This window comes from Emys orbicularis, chromosome 8, assembly GCF_028017835.1.
Source record: "Emys orbicularis isolate rEmyOrb1 chromosome 8, rEmyOrb1.hap1, whole genome shotgun sequence".
In the NCBI taxonomy this organism is placed as follows: domain Eukaryota; kingdom Metazoa; phylum Chordata; order Testudines; family Emydidae; genus Emys; species Emys orbicularis.
The window spans coordinates 23,809,303-23,825,804 of record NC_088690.1 but is presented as its reverse complement, the minus strand read 5'-3'; the positions used below and the strand labels follow the sequence as shown (position 1 = coordinate 23,825,804).

The 16,502-nt window shown below is 42.3% G+C and overlaps 1 protein-coding gene across 2 annotated transcripts; it reads left to right on the top strand.

Moving 5' to 3' along the window:
• The first annotated feature begins 88 nt into the window (after positions 1-88).
• Positions 89-16,018, top strand: CRYZ (crystallin zeta). 2 transcript variants are annotated; one of them, XM_065409189.1, is made up of 10 exons: positions 89-126; positions 2,343-2,581; positions 6,530-6,646; positions 6,981-7,133; positions 8,901-9,064; positions 10,182-10,233; positions 12,528-12,677; positions 15,214-15,315; positions 15,424-15,519; positions 15,829-16,018. In XM_065409189.1, the coding sequence occupies exons 3-10, from the start codon at positions 6,536-6,538 to the stop codon at positions 15,988-15,990; spliced, it is 990 nt and encodes a 329-aa protein (XP_065265261.1). In that variant the 5' UTR covers positions 89-126; positions 2,343-2,581; positions 6,530-6,535; the 3' UTR covers positions 15,991-16,018. The 2 variants fall into 2 exon arrangements, with proteins under 2 accessions (XP_065265261.1, XP_065265260.1); XM_065409188.1 differs by lacking the exon at positions 2,343-2,581 and having other exon boundaries at positions 90-126.
• Positions 16,019-16,502: the final 484 nt, after the last annotated feature.

Here is a 16,502-nt window from a genome sequence, read left to right as displayed (position 1 = left end):
CCGGCCCGGCTGCAAAGCGCGCCGGGCACTTCCGGGCTGGGGGGGGGGGCTCTGTGTGCCGTATCGGCGAGTAGAAGCCGGAAGAGGCGGGGCTGGATGCTACCTGAGGAGGTCGGACCGCGGGAGGTGAGGCGGCCTCGCGGCCGGGGGGTTACGCCGTTAGCTGCGGGAGCAGGGGGTAGTCGCAGGGCGGCTAAAGGGCCCGGAACTGAGGGGGGCCTGAGGGCAGGGCCGGTTCCGAGCGGGAGGGCGCGGAGACCCGCCGTCTCTGGGGAGCCCCAGGGAGACCCCTGCTCCTGCGCCCCCGGGGCCTCGCTCCCTGTGTCCCGTGTCCGGGCCGAGGCCGCTTGGCTGGAAACGGGCTAACCCGCTCCTCGGTAGCGGGCAGATCCCGGGCAGCGCCTCATGGCGCTGCCACCAGCCCGGGGCACGGGCCAGCGGGCTGGGGCCACGGCTCAGGCACGGGGGGGCTCCCCTCGCTCTTCCCTCTCTGGGCGCGTCCTGTCCGCACACCCCTGGCTGTCGGGGGCGGCGGCCCGACGCGGAGCTCAGAGCCGGGATCCCCGGGACGGCCATTCCGGTGTTCGGGCTGGTGTTCGAAACGGCGACAGCCTCCTGAGTCCTGCGTTGGAGCAATGGCAGGAAACCTTGGGGGGAAACAGCTGTGTAACGTGGGCCGGGGGGTTGAGCAGACCAAGTCATCGGATCTAGCGCTTTGGGCTCTAGTATCGGCTCCATGGGCAAATCCCTTAGATAGAATTTGAGTGCTTAAAATTAGGCACTGGAATGTGGGTATAGACACCAAAATGAAATTATGAAAAGGCTTTGAAACTAACCCACCACTCCAATATGAGATAGGAATTGATACCATTTTACAGCTGGAGAAACTGAGGCACGAAGGTGTTAGGGTCAGAACCTTCTAATGTGAGCACTTACTTTGCTGCCTGAAGGAGTGGCATTTAAATTCACTGTAACTCCTTACTTTTATAGTCTTTAAAATGACTATCATTTAAAATCTATTTTGCTGGACCTGCCTCAGGGAGGCCAACTGTACAATTCGAGAACCAATTTTCTAGAAGGACTTAATATCTTAATACGAGGATCCAATCCTTCTGAAAACCCTATAGGTGGTTTTAGGGACAACAGCTTATATGTTATCAGGTGTTACTGGAGACAGTCTTGATTCTCTTAATTGGGAGACAGTACTTTAGCAGATTTAGAAAACCTACAAATATTTTATGGAATATGAAATGCCCATGATTTTGCAATTGGGATGTTTGGATCTGAAACAATAAGCCAGTTTGGAATGATGCTTAATAATATACAGGGGCACCATTTAGTTGTTTGAGTGTGGTGTTTCTGAAGCCAAACCTAGTTTCCAATGTAGGACTGAAAATTAGACAGGAGTAATTCTGAACCTTGCACCTGGAAGTGAACTTTGGTTTGAAAGTATAACAAATACACTTTGAACAGGGTATAAATAAATCTGTGTACAGTCTTGGAGCCCTATATTTCCATCTCCCTTATGTGGAGACCCCTGTTATTCAATTGGAACTTTTAGGCCCTAGGCTGCAAGTGAAATTGCAGTTATGGTTAAGAGTATATGTGTAAAATTTCTACACAGAAAATATAAAATGTGTAGTGTTCTCACACTGTGCGGAAGAGACATTTAATGAGCACACAAGTCATATTTTAAGAACTCTGTGACGTCTGCTAGGGAACTCACTGCAGTTTTAATTTATCTGGGAAAAGTGTAAATAGGCACTATAGAAAAACCTTACATTTGGGTTTGTCTACATATGAAAATTATTCCAGATTAAGGTAGGCTGTGAATTTAAAGCCCAATAACTGTTCCTGAATAATATTATGTTTTGATGTGGCTTAATCCAGTTCCAAAGAGGATTAAACTAATTTGGAAAAAGGCATTCTTATTCTGGAATAACTACTGCATGTATAGATAAACCCTGAGATGAGAGAGCGCTAATGAGAATTAGAAGTTCTCAGAGGGGTAGCCGTGTTAGTCTGGATCTGTAAAAAGCAACAGAGAGTCCTGTGGCACCTTAAAGACTAACAGATGTATTGGAGCATAAGCTTACGTGGGTGAATGCCCACTTCGTCAGACGCATGTCACCCACGAAAGCTTATACTCCAATACGTCTGTTAGTCTTTAAGGTGCCACAGGACTCTTTGTTGCTTTTTAGACGTTCTCAGACTCCCAAACTGATAAATGCATTTTGCAGTGCCTATGGAAGCAAAACAGGGTCTCCAATGTCCTGGACTATGCTTTCAAATAAAAAATAAAATAACTTGCAAATGTATTTTATTCATGTTCATTCTTTTAGGTTTAGAGGATTAAAAGGCATAAAGAGGAGCTTGTGATTCAAGAAAATATAGTAGAACCTCAGAGTTATGAACACCAGAGTTACGAGCTGACAGGTCAATCATGTACATACCTCATGTGGAACTGGAAGTACCCAGTCAGGCAGCAGAGACAAAACAAACAAATACTTGTACAGTATAGTACTGTGTTAAACATAATATTCTAAAAAAAGGGAAAATTAAAAAAAAAAAGTTTGACAAGGTGAGGAAACTGTTTCTGTGCTTATTTCATTTAAATTAAGATACAGTAGTTAAAAGCAGCATTTTTCTTATGCACTGTAAAGTTTCAATGCTGTATTAAGTCAATGTTCAGTTGTAAAGTTATTTTGAAAGAACAACCATAATGTTTTGGTCAGAGTTATGAACAACCTTCATTCCCGAGGTGTTTGTAACTGAGGTTCTAGTGCGGGGATTGGCAACGTTTGGCACGCCGCCTGCCAGGGTAAGTCCCCTGGCTGGCTGGGCCGGTTTGTTTACCTGCCGCGTCTGCAGGTTCGGCTGATCGCAGCTCCCACTAGCTGTGGTTCGCTGCTCCAGGCCAATGGGGGCTGCGGGAAGCAGCGGCCAGCACTTCCCTGGGCCCACACGGCTTCCTGCAGCCCCCATTGGCCTGGAGAGGCGAACTGCGGCCAGTGGGAGCTGCGATCGGCCGAACCTGCGGACGCGGCAGGTAAACAAACTGGCCCGGCCCGCCAGGGGGCTTATCCTGGCGGGCCGTGGGCTAAAGGTTGCCGATCCCTGCTCTAGTGTATCTGTCTTGAACTACTACATTTAGCTTCTGTTTTATCACCAGAGTTTGTGTGTGTGACCCCCCTGCCCTAACTGCCCCCCACCCCCGGGATCCCATCCCCTGTCCAACTCCCCCCTGCTCCCTGTCCCCTGACTGCCCCAAGCCCTATCCACACCCTGCCCTTTGACAGCCCCCTCGGGACTCCAACGCCTATCCAACTGATCCCTGTCCCCTGACTGCCCCCCAGAACCTCCTGCCCCTTATTCAACTCCGCTCCCCACCCCCTTACCATTGCCGCTCAGAGCACCAGGACTGGCAGCCGTAAGTAGTACACGGTAAGTAGCACATTCCTACGGGGAGCAATTTAATACACTACACCTCACTTAACGTTGTAGTTATGTTCCTGAAAAATGCAACTTTAAGTGAAACGATGTTAAACTAATCCAATTTTCCCATAAGATTTAATGTAAATGCGGGGGGGTTACGTTCCAAGGAAATTTTTTTGGGCAGACAAAAGGCATTATATAGTGTACAGTACTGTACCGTGGTGGGGAGGTGCCCCTGGCTTACCCCACATAGGCACAGCCCACTGCAGACAATGAGGCAGGCAAGGATGCTAGGAAGCACCTTGCGCAGCAGCAGCTTCCCACCAGAAGAACAGGTGCTGACTTTTCTGGGGGATGCTCCAGGCCTGCCTCTTTCCATCCCCGCTCCACTCCAGGCCCGGCTCTTCCCACCCCCACGCCACCTCCTCCCCGGAACACGCCGTGTCCCCGCTCCTCCCCCTTCTTCCTGCTTCTCTCCAGCCTGCTTTGAAGGGGAATGTGCCACTTCTCTCTGGACGCAGGCTGCGCTGCTGCCCCTGCCCCTCCTGAGTCCTCTGGCCCGTGCTCGCAGGGCCGCATTCCAAAAGGGGCTTTAGAGCTGCAGGCCGGGGCCCCCTTAGCCCAGGGCCCTGTAGCCTCTAAAGCCCCTGCGTTCTGGGTGGCCCTGCCTGCTAGGGAGTGGGGGGGTGGCAGCTTCCCCACTTGCTCCCTCCCTCCCAGAAAGTCCTAAGCGCTGCCAAACAGCTGTTTGGCGGCAGGGGAAGTGCTGGGAGGGAGGAAGGGAGGGGGAGGAGGCAGAGAAGAGGAACTTGTGCAATGCTCCCTTGTAAAGTCAGCCAGACGACATTATAAGGGAGCATTGCACAGCTTTAAACGAGCATATTCCCTAATGGAGCAGCGACATAACTTCGAAACAACGTTAAGTGGGAGGACGTTAAGTGAGGAGTTAGTGTATGTATATATATATCTTCTTACTATATGTTCCATTCTGTGCATCTGATGAAGTGGGCTGAAGCCCACGAAAGCTTATGCTCAAATAAATTTGTTAGTCTCTAAGGTGCCACAAGTACTCCTGTACTTTTTTTTAAGATTATTTTTTTATACAATTTTTTTTCTGTTCCCGTACTCATAACTTCAAAAGTACCTGTGCTTTGAGAATATCATGGTGCAGTATATATTAAAGCAGTTGCGTCTTTATTATAGTGGAAATTTTAATGTTAACCAATATGATGAGACATGGATTGGAAAAGATCACTGCTTCAGAGAGAAATTTTAATTTCATGTTTTCTATGCTGTGTGATATGGTTGGGAGCCTTTTGAGATGAGAAGTCAGAACAGTAATGAAACTGAGACAGCTCCAGTAAAATAGCATATATTTGGTAAATGTTATTTCTTACATACAAATATTATAATAGGATTGCTTAGGTAGTATCTTATATAATAACTAAAGCTGGCCAAATTTCTTTGGCAGAGTTGTTTTCAGTCAGTAGTACAGTATGGTCTAAACCAAGACATTTAGCAGGAATATGTCGATATTTGTCAACTTGTGATGTGGAAAATGTCAGTTTCACTTCTATAATGTTGAAATGTTTTGTATAGTCTTCATTATTTTAAAACATTAATATAAACATTACATAATATTTATGTATCTTCAATATAAGCTAAAAAAAAAGTTGACTATTTGAACCAATTTTTTTTATTTTGGCATTTCCCACAGAACAGAAATTGCCGTTTGCAGCCAGCTCTGAACCATGCCTGTCTACTGGGCTGGGCTCAGTACAGAGCTAGCACTTCTAGCTTAGGCCCTGATTCTGCAATCAGATTCCAGCAGATGGATGGTGGGCCTGTAAGAGTTTGCCACTGTAGCTCCAGTTACAAAATTGGGGCCTTAGTTCTTATGTTTTATGGCTTAACTTGTCCTTTCTGATTAGTGTTAAAAACAGGGCATTTAGGCATGGCTGTATTTTATACATTTGTATAGAAAACCAAATATATGGTGGTGTAAATTACCCTTTGGTAAATTGATGTAATTTATATGTTGAGGAGGAGGGCGTGGGAAAGTGTAAGATTGAATAGCCCTGTAAGACTTGGACCTTTGTCATGATCCAAAGGAAGAATTATCTTAGCTCCTTATCTGTCTGACTAATGTACCTTTGCCCTGTTTTTCCCACGTTCCTGTCAGTGTATGCCTTTCTTGATGTTCTTAAAAACATGCATAGTCAAGCTAGCTTTTAGAAACATTAACTGTACTCCTCACGATACATATGTATTCAATTTTTCTGGTTTCCTCCAATATATTTTAATTCCCCATTGTATCTTTTATTTTTGAGGGCTGATGAGCAAGGAGCTTTTTGTTGTCTTAAATAGCAAGCAGGAAGAGAAGCTGGAAATCTACAGTTTAGACCCTGGCTGAATACGCACTATATGACATCTTTTTTTTTTTTTTTTATCAGTGAAGTTGGAAATTCATTTTGTAAAATGCAACCATGGGCCCCAAAGTACAATGCATTTCCCTCAAGATCAGGGTTTCTCAAACAGGGGTCACCGCTTGTGTAGGGAAAGCCCGGGCGGACCGGGCCGGTTTGTTTACCTGCCCTGTCTGCGGGTCCGTCCGATCCGTCCGGCCAGTAAGTCCCTCGGCCCGCGCCGCTTCCAGCAGCTCCCATTGGCCCAGAGCAGTGAACCGCGGCCAGTGGGAGCCGCGATCGGCCGGACCTGCGGACGGGGCAGGTAAACAAACCGGCCTGGCCCGCCAGGGGCTTTCCCTACACAAGCGGTGACCCCTTTTTGAGAAACCCTGCTCAAGATGTTATGGCATGATATCTAATACAGGAACTACTTCACTCATATTTTTAATGTAGTTATTTACATGTTTGATTCACTTTAAAGCCCACACATTCCCATGGGAGATGGTGATAACGCTCTTCGTTTGCAAGATTTGTAAGATGAAAGACCATCTTTTCTATGAAAATAAATCAGTAGTGAGCCCCTGATTTAAACTGTTGTCTAAATGTAGGGAGTTTGATCCCTTCCCTCTGAAGTGAAAACTGGATTGTGAAGTTAATGCAATATTTTCTCATCTTCTGAAATTCAGATCACTATGGCAACTGGAAGAAATGTGATGAGAGCTGTCAGAGTTTCTGAATTTGGTGGACCTGAAGTGCTTAAGCTCCTGTCAGATGTCTTATTGCCGAATCCGAAAGAAAATCAGGTGGAAATGATAGCTGTAAACTAAGATAATTGCACTGAATGGTAATGACTTGAGTATGAATTGAGTGAGTGTCCAAAGCAGAACCATCTTAATTCTGAATATGAGTAGGTTGAGCAGCATATACATAAATAAAGTCACAGGCATCAGATTTAACTAATTAGTTTTGTTATTCTAACGCAGTCTACATATTGAATACAAAAGACTTTCCAAAATTGTTTCACATCCATACTAAGGGCTCTTTAATAGTCAAGTCAATTGCTTTAATAATACTAAGCTGTTGATGCAAAATTATGGTGATTGTAATGATATGTAACAAATAACATTTTCTCTTCAGGTCTTAATCAAAGTCCATGCATGTGGTGTAAACCCAGTGGAGACATATATTCGTTCTGGTGTTCATGCTAGAAAACCAGCTTTACCTTACACTCCTGGCACAGATGTTGCTGGAGTAATTGAAGCTGTTGGGGAGCATGTAACTGTATTCAAGGTATTATATTCTGTTCCTTTTTTAATTGATTGCTTATGCTTTCCCTACATTATTGTTGCAGTACTTACTGCTATCTCTATAATTTATGGCCTGTCAGAATTTCCTCTGGGTTTTGGGGACCTCTAATTGGCCATGAAATGCATGCATCCGGGTCAAATTAGTGGCCCTATTCCTACAAGCGGCTCTGCAGGGCTGTCCCTTACACCCATACAGAGCCCCATAGAGATCTGTGGAGTTCAGCGCCGGTGCAGGAGCCTGACTGCATGGTGCTGCTTGCAGGATTGGGGTTTTGTTTACACAGTCTTGGTCCAGAAACGTTTTTGAAGCATTGTAGGTGCATTATAAATGTCAAGATTGCTGTGATTATTGTCATCATCGTCCTGGACTGACAGGAAGGACCCTGAGATTATTTTGCTGATATTTTTAATATTCAGACTTAAAATGAAGGGGAAAAAAATGAAAGGTGTATCTACTGATAACAATGTTTAAATACTCAGCTGCTGTCTCATGGTAATATTTCACCTGCTGCCCTTTGGTTAAACCATATCTTGGCGAGGGGGAAAAAGTGGGCTGTTAAAAGATAAATGTATGTGGGGTTTTTTAATTGGCCTTCTCTTTTATTTCCTTACAGGTGAGTAAGATTCTTGACCAAAGACTAACAGTAGAATATGTATTGTTTAAAAACTGTATTGGGGTAGAGAGTTGGGATTCTCCTATTCTGAAGTCATATATGACCGTTATTGAGGAGACAAGAGCCGTGCTGGCCTGGAGATGGAAAATAAGGCAGAGGTGTTAACTTTAAAAATAAACAAAACACTTTTTGTTTCAGCAGATTGACAGCTCCATTTTCTTTGCTTTTAGTTTTTCATGTAAATTTTGTCATTTTCTGCTTAAACTGAAGGGAAAGAAGATGAGAGCAATAGTTGCAGACAAACAGCTTGAAAGGGCTGAATAGAGGAGCCAATCAGAATAGAGAGATTTGCATATTGATGGTGTGTAAGAAATAGCCACATAGCAATTATGCAGATCTTGGCACTCTGGCTAATAATAGGTGTCAGCAAATCAAAGCGCAGGGATTTACATGCTATGCAGGTACTAAGATAATCATAGTGATTTTGAAAGTCAGACACCCACAAGTGGTCAGAATGTACGGAACTGAGGAAAAATTGTACAAAACATGAAATTACCATGTTCTAAGAACTGGGATGTGCTATATGCAGCTCACAACCAGTACCAAAGTAGTTGATACTCGGTAGCTGGCAGGGCTGGAAATAAGTGTTAAAACACCCTGTGTGTTGGGATGTGTATTATTCCCTGTTTCTCACACAGCCCACTTGGTGATTTGTGTGGAGGTTGTGATTTTATCCTGTTGAAGGACTCCCAACAATAACTATTACCAATAACTATTCCTGTTAAGAATGTATACTTCTCAGGCTTCAAAAACTGCTTAAGTGCTTTTCATAAGCTTGTAAAATGTTTGACATTTTCCTTGTGGAGTCCAGCTGGATGAATTCAGGTTCATTAAGGATCACCTTAATCATGCAGTAGCTTTGTGTGTGATATAGAACATAGGATGTAATCTGCACACACACCTTTTGAAATCTGGATATACAAAATTGTGTTGCAGAGATTTCACTTCCTTGATTTTTATAAAATCCTTTCGGGAAGATAATTATATATAAAACTTTTACAGAAGTGTTACGTAACAAACTTTGACTAAAGTACTTGGAACTTGTGTCTAAACCTTTTTTATTTTTTTCCTGCCAGAAAGGTGACAGGGTTTTTACTAATGGTACCATCTCTGGTGGCTATGCAGATTATACAGTTGCTGCAGCTGACACAGTCTTCCCCTTGTCAGATAAATTAGACTTCAAGCAAGGTGCTGCCATTGGAATCCCATATTTCACTGCTTACCGTGCACTCTTCCAAAAGTAAGATGCTATGCTCTGTTTGTATCTTCTGCTTTTGAAGACGTAAAATACAAACTATAGAGTAGACACGCCATCCATAATAGCCAGTTACATGGTTTACCTTTTCAGGGCACACTGCAAGGCCTATTTTATCTCTCTCTTTCATAAAGAGATGGGAGACTTCTTAGGTAGGGTAGTGATGGGAGGAGGACTTTGGTGGGGATTCCGTTGGAGGGTTAAATTAAATGTGTTGCCTACATTAGTGTCAGAGGGTTGTGATCTGGAGGTAATTGACCGTCTTTTTATTTTTAAGAATGTATTTTTAAGAGTGCATCTGGGGCACCCAGAACTGGGATGGGCACGCTATATAATAAAAAAGTGTATACACTGAAAGAAATGAGTTAATTGTTTTCCTCCTTCTACCCCTCTTTACCACACCACTGTCCTTAAGAAGGACTAGATAGGACTTGTTTCAGTCATAATTTCTGCTTCTTGATTGAACCGAGGGGTTGCAGTTGCGTAACCTATCTTTCCATCACCTCTGTCTTCAGGAGCTGTTGGCAGAACTCCTACTAGCTCATCTATCTAAGTATTTAACCCTGCCAATCGCCATGGTATTGATTCATAAATCTGTACTATAGTGATAGACAAGAGTGCCTTGTCAGCTAGGGGGATAAGAGATCAGGACTGGGAATCCAGTCTAGATAAATGCATAGAACAAAGCATTGGGCAATCTAGTTTATCCTTTGAAAAAGTATGGGTAGATTATTTTAAAACCTGGAAGACTAAAGTTGAAGAAAATGTTGTTTTGAATATTAGGCTGGTGTTAATACACACCTATACCAACCATGAAACTGGTACTCCCATTGTTGTAGCTTATATCTATATTTACATTCAGGAATGAGAGCTTTTAGAATTATTAAGAGATAAGAACCGATTCTCTTCTCTAATCCCAGAATGAATCAGGACTAACTCAGTGTAAAACTAAAGAGAGGAAAATTAGGCGCATTGAATGTGATCTAAAAAGATTTATATTTAATTCATATAACCCAACTACATCTTATGGCTAGACAATGCATAGGATCTGCTCAAGTTATAATGTATTAAATAGTTCAATATCTGTCATTTTGTCTTCTAGAGGGCATGCCAAACCAGGGGAAACTGTGCTAGTCCATGGGGCAAGTGGAGGAGTAAGTATTTTGAAAAGACTTAAGTTAGCAAGTATTTTGTGTATCTATTTTTGTGATTGGTTCTAAGGCAAATGGTTCTCTGTCATGAAGGCTCTTTACACTTAAAGTTAAATCCTATCATCCAAAATATAGCAGCCTGAAACTGCACAAATTACCACATATGGCCCCAAATGCTGATGTCATATGAACTTAATTAGATCATATGTAGGGCATCCCATGGTGAAATCACAAAGTGGAAAACGGTCAGAAGCTGGGTCAGGAGCCATACAGCTAGTCTGCCTCAGAGAAAAGTTAAAGGAAAAGTTGTGTTTTGAAAAATTAGGCAAACTGTCCTTAGTTGTGCAAGAAATGCTCACTGGCTGGATGGGGACTTTCTGTGCTGTTTCTCACCCATTAACTGTAACCTAGCTAGAAAATGGGAGATGTTGGAGGAGATAATCTCATACCTGAATGGACTTTGTTTTCCCAACTAGCTTCTGTATTTCCAAAAGGGCTAACCTTTGGCTCTGCTGAATAAACAAGAAGGCTGAGGTAGAGTAAGAGGGAATAGTTAAACTTTAAGTGGCCTCTATTTCCCCTTTCCAGTGGCTGGAAAAACTGTTGCGAGCTGGCCAAGTTTTGTTGAGGTACTCGGTTGGCTGCAAAAGGCTGATTATGAAAGTCTCACATGAGAGAAAACTCAGATCTCTTGTAATATACTAGACTAGAAGGATGTTCAGCAATATGTTTTTTCTTTATTTTCATAAATTGAGTTTTGATTTTCTGTTTCCACTTCTTTTATATGCTTCTGGGAACACACACATGTTTTTGCTTTACAATGACATGGTCCACAAATAAGATTATCATCTATAGATTTGCAGACTGTTACAAAAACATTTGCAAGTGCAGTGAGAAGAGAGTAGGCAAAGAGACACATACTATAGTGATAAGCGTGGATGTTTGTGGTACGTCTTTCATTGACATGCGCTTCTACAATGATCCTTAAATCTTGCATTCTTTTCAGGTTGTTCATTGAACAACTTTTGGATGTTGAGATAATCTAGTCATGCCGTGTGTTAGTTTGAAATGTAAATGTCAAAGGTGACTTCGGTTTTTCAAATAGGTCAGTTGATAAGCCCCTGGCAAGAGTGATGGTCATGAGGATTTCTTATGGGGAAGGCAGTTTGTTTACTTTACATAACACTCCTGGGTGCAAGTTTCATTAGCAGAGCCATAAATGGCAGCAGATGGAATTCTGTTGGTAACAGAAATGGAATGAGGCTGTTTGCTACCAATAGAAGAGAATAACAGCACTTAAATTAGCCGAGGAAGTGTCTGTCTCCAGGGCTGGTCAGGATAGGTTGCAGAACCTGCCTTTGCAGGAGGAACCAGGTTGAGAGTAACCCCAAAAGAGAGGCAGAGTTTTGTGCATGCTTGTTCTTCGTTTCTGTTTTGCATTCTGCACACCATGTAAGCAGTCAGTGTGAGCCAGCTGAGACTGTGACGTGCCTCATGGACTTGAAGCCTGCTTGTCCTCCGGCACTAAGAAGACTTTACATCTGCTTGGCACTAATAAAACACCTCTCACCACCAACTGAAATATAAAGCAGGGATGAGAGGATGTGGTGGTAGGGAATGCAGATGTTTATTTGGCAGGATCAGTGTCTGACCAGGCTTCCAGTGGTTTTACTTGCTGCCTAAGAATGGAGGCTCATGTGCTTACTTCCCCCTCCAAAATCTGCTACCCTCTGACGCTTCCCTGCTTGGGAGTTTTCTCTGGGGTCCTCACAATATCTGGCAACTACGCTTTGCAGGGCTTCCTTTGGCTTTCTGAAACTAGAGTGTGGTTTCTCAGGACTCAGCAGAAGGGGCAGTGAGACTAGGGAGTCTCGTCTGTTTGTGGTAATGTTGGGAGTCTGGGGAATGAGATGCTAAATGGACCTATTCTGCAGTTAAGAGTCAAGGTTGTGATACATTATCTGTGGTATATGGTGATCATGTTAGTAGTGTCTGTCTGTGGGAAGTAAAGATCATATATACTGTTACATGGCTTAACTTTTCACTTCCTTGGTTTTGTGTCAGGTATGTTGTGTGTGCAGCACCTTTACTAGTACACAATGTGTTGTGTGTGTGTGTGTGTGTGTGTGTGTGTGAATGTAAATCAAAATACTGTTTCAGTTATGCTAGTGATTTGTTATGCATAAAAACATATTTTAAGTTAATTTGACATGTAAAGTACTGAGTCACTGATAGGTGATATTTATATTAAGAGTGGGAAAATAAATGGTAAAGGGAAATGTAATTCATTTTTCCAGGTTGGAATAGCAGCATGCCAGATTGCCAGAGCTTATGGTTTAAAGGTTTTAGGCACAGCTGGAACTGAAGAAGGAATGAACATAGTTTTGAGAAATGGAGCCCACAAAATGTTTAATCATAGAGAAGCTGATTACGTTGATAAGATTAAGGTAATTTACTACCAGATTGAAAGTTTCATAGATCTTTCACCCTCTTTCTCCTTCCATTAAAATATTCAAAATCCATTTTGGTTTCTATTAATTATCTTCCTTTTAATTGACTAGAAAATGTACTATAGATGGCAATCCTGTGATGGCAGCCAGATGAACTAGATAGATATTTTCTATTTGTAACTTTTATGAAATGAAACATTCGGTAAACAGCTCTTTATATTTTTCTTTTGAAACTAGATTAGGGTTCTGTAGGGATCTGCCATTTGAGCAAAATCTACACAACCTTTTAATTTCTGCTCAAAGGAGAATTGTTAATTTTAAAGATATGGATACCAAGAATATTAAATCATAACTAAGGCTGCGATTCTTTCACGGAGGTCATGGATTCTGTGACTTTCTGCGACCTCCGTGACTTCCCACTGCTCGGGCGCCCAGTGTCCAGCCGCACCAGCTGCTGCTGGAGCGACCTGGGGCCAGCTCTCCGGCGGTCCTGCGGACCGTCCGAGCAACAGTCTTGAGGGAGGCCCCAGAGAGCAACCGAGCAGTGGTCCCGGGGGTTGCCCCGAAGCCAGCCACACTGGCCTCTGCTCGGGCGGCCCAGACAGCTGACTATGGGGACCGTCGGAACAACAGCCGGTGTGGTTGGCTCCAGGGACCGCCCAAGTAGTGGTCCTGGGGGTGCCCTGGGGACTGCCCGAGCAGCGGTCCCGGGGTGGCAGTCAACCCCCAGCACTGGAGCAGGCTGCTCCCTCCCCCCCAGCAGGGGCCCCCAGACCAGTGGGGCCCCAGAAGTAGAGTTTTAGTCAGGGGTATTTTTGGTAAAAGTCATGGACAGGTCACGGGCAATAAATAAAAATTCACAGCCTGTCCATGACTTTTACCAAAAATACCCATGACTAAATCTTAGCTTTAATCATAACTAGGGCTGTCAATTAATTGCAGTTAGCTCATGCAATTAACTCAAAAAAATTAATCGCGATTAACCGCACTGTTAAACAATAGAATACCAATTGAAATTTATTAAATATTTTTGGATGTTTTCTACATTTTCAAATATATTGCTTTCAATGACAACACAGAATACAAAGTATATAGTACTCACTTTATATTTGTTTTTGATTACAAATATTTGCACTGAAATAGAAACAAAAGAAATAGTATTTTTCAATTCACCTAAGTACTGTAGTGCAATTTCTTTATCATGAAAGTTGAACTTACAAATGTAGAATTATGTACCAAGAAAAAACTGCATTCAAAAATAAAACAATGTAAAACTTTAGAGCCTACAAGTCCACTCAATCCTCCTACTTGTTCAGCCAATCGCTCAGACAAACAAGTTTGGTTAAAATTTGCAGGAGATAATGCTGCCCGCTTCTTGTTTACAATGTCACCTGAAAGTGAGAACAGGCGTCACATGGCACTTTTGTAGTTCTGTCAGATATGCTAAACATTCGTATGCCCCTTCATTCTTCCGCTACCATGCCAGAGGACATGCTTCCATGCTGCTGATGCTCTGTTAAAAAAAAAAAAAAAAGTATTAATTACATTTGTGACTGAACTCCTTGGGGGAGAATTGTATGTCTCCTATTGTTTTACCTGCATTCTGCCATATATTTCACGTCATAGCAGTCTCGGATGATGACCCAGCACATGTTTGTTTTAAGAACACTTTCATAGCAGATTTGACAAAGCGCAAAGAAGGTACCAATGTGAGATTTCTAAAAATAGCTACAACACTCAACCCAAAGGTTTAAGAATCTGAAGTGCCTTCTAAAATCTGAGGGGGATGAGGTGTGGAGCATGCTTTCAGAAGACTTAAAAGAGCAGCACTCAGATACAGAAACTACAGAACCCGAACCACCAAAAAAGAAAAATCAACCTTCTACTGGTGGCATCTGACTCAGATGATGAAAATGAACATGCGTTGGTCCGCTCTGCTTTGGATCATTATCGAGCAGAACCCATCATCAGCATGGACGCATGTCCTCTGAAATGGTGGTTAAAGCATGAAGGGACATATGAATCTTTAGCGCATCTGGTACGTAAATATCTTGCGGCGCTGGCTACAACAGTGCCATGTGAATGCCTGTTCTCACTTTCAGGTGACGTAAACCAGAAGTGGGCAGCATTATCTCCTGCAAATTATAACCAAACTTGTTTGAGCGATTGGCTGAAGTAGGACTGAGTGGACTTGCAGGTTCTAAAATTTTACATTGTTTAATTTTTGAAAGCAGCTTTTTTTTGGTACATAATTCTACATTTGTAAGTTCAACTTACATGATAAAGAGATTGTACTATAGTACTTGTATTAGCTGTGTTTCCTATTTGCTTTACTATCTCATGAAGGGAGGGAGCATTTAGAAACTCAGATCCCAGCAAGTCACAATATGATGAAGATAGACTTTCAGAATTGCATTAGATATGTCAGACTTAACATGTAGAAACCCCAGGTTACCTACAGCCTGTGAAATATACACAGACACCCAAATGTGAATTTTTCTCAGTTGGTTATCTCTTTTTATATTCTGTGTAGGAATTCAGTGATGTGCGGGGAGTTGATGTGATAATAGAAATGCTAGCTAATGTTAATCTCGCCACTGACTTACAACTACTGTCACCTGGAGGAAGGGTGATGGTAAGTATTTTCGCTGTCATTGCCTTCAAATTAAGTTTATAATTCGTTGAAAAATGTTTGGATTAAATGTCTTTATTTTTTTTATTTTAAAACTTTTTTTTGTATCAGATCGTGGGGAGTAGAGGTCCAATTGAAATAAACCCCAGGGACACTATGATGAAAGAATCCAGCATAATAGGAGTTAGTCTATTTTGTGCAACTAAGGTAAGGCATTTTTAGTTCAAAGAATTTACTTAGAGGAGATATTCTAATAACTTATAAACTTTTAGTTTAAGCAAATTAAATGTTTAGCAAAATAGCATAGTTGGGTTTGATTTGAGGTGTAAGGGTACAATTTTATTAGATTATATAAATTTTATTTTTCTAAATGAACACGTAGAAGAATTATGATAAATCTCAGAAATGTAATAAAATGCATTTTAATTGTGAAATTTGGATTAAAACTTTGTATAAACATCTAATATACTTTAAAAGTGCACATGACTTACAGTAAATACTATCTTCACTATACAGAAGTTGATGCATGAATGTGAAACCGCGCTTCTTGCTGGTATAGAAGCTGGCTGGCTTAAACCTGTAGTTGGCCCTGAATATCCATTGGAAAAAGTTGCTAAGGCTCATGAACACCTCATTAACAGCAGTGGTGCTTTGGGAAAGATGGTACTCCTTATATGATAAGTCATGTAATAAAGTTTCTTTCCACTTATATTGTGGCTGTTCTAATTACACCCTTGCTTATATGGTTCATTTAGTATGTTTTACAAAACATAGAGTTGATCACAGATATTCTATAGTAATAGCAAGTCTAATTTAGACAGGGAGGATGCCTTAAATGAAAATGCTTTATTATGTAATGAAAAGCAGAGAGTCAGATTTAAGCTTCTAAGTACTCTTTCCCCTCCTTCCCCCCCGCCCCAACTCCCCCATTTGGCTGACCTGGAAATTGCATCTTTTTCCTTTCTGCATTGGTCTTGTCACTGATATCTGTTCTGTCCTATCCAGGTTGGAATATTGTACAATGCTGTACTTATTGCTTCCCTTGAATACTACAGGGAAGCTTTAGCTAGTGCAGAATGTGGCTTTCAGCCTGTCTTTTAAAGTGGAGCGACATATATGTGTAAGTAGGGCTCTGTGTGTTCTGTAGCCACAAAATATGTTGCTATTCACCATCTGCCACAGAAGTGTGC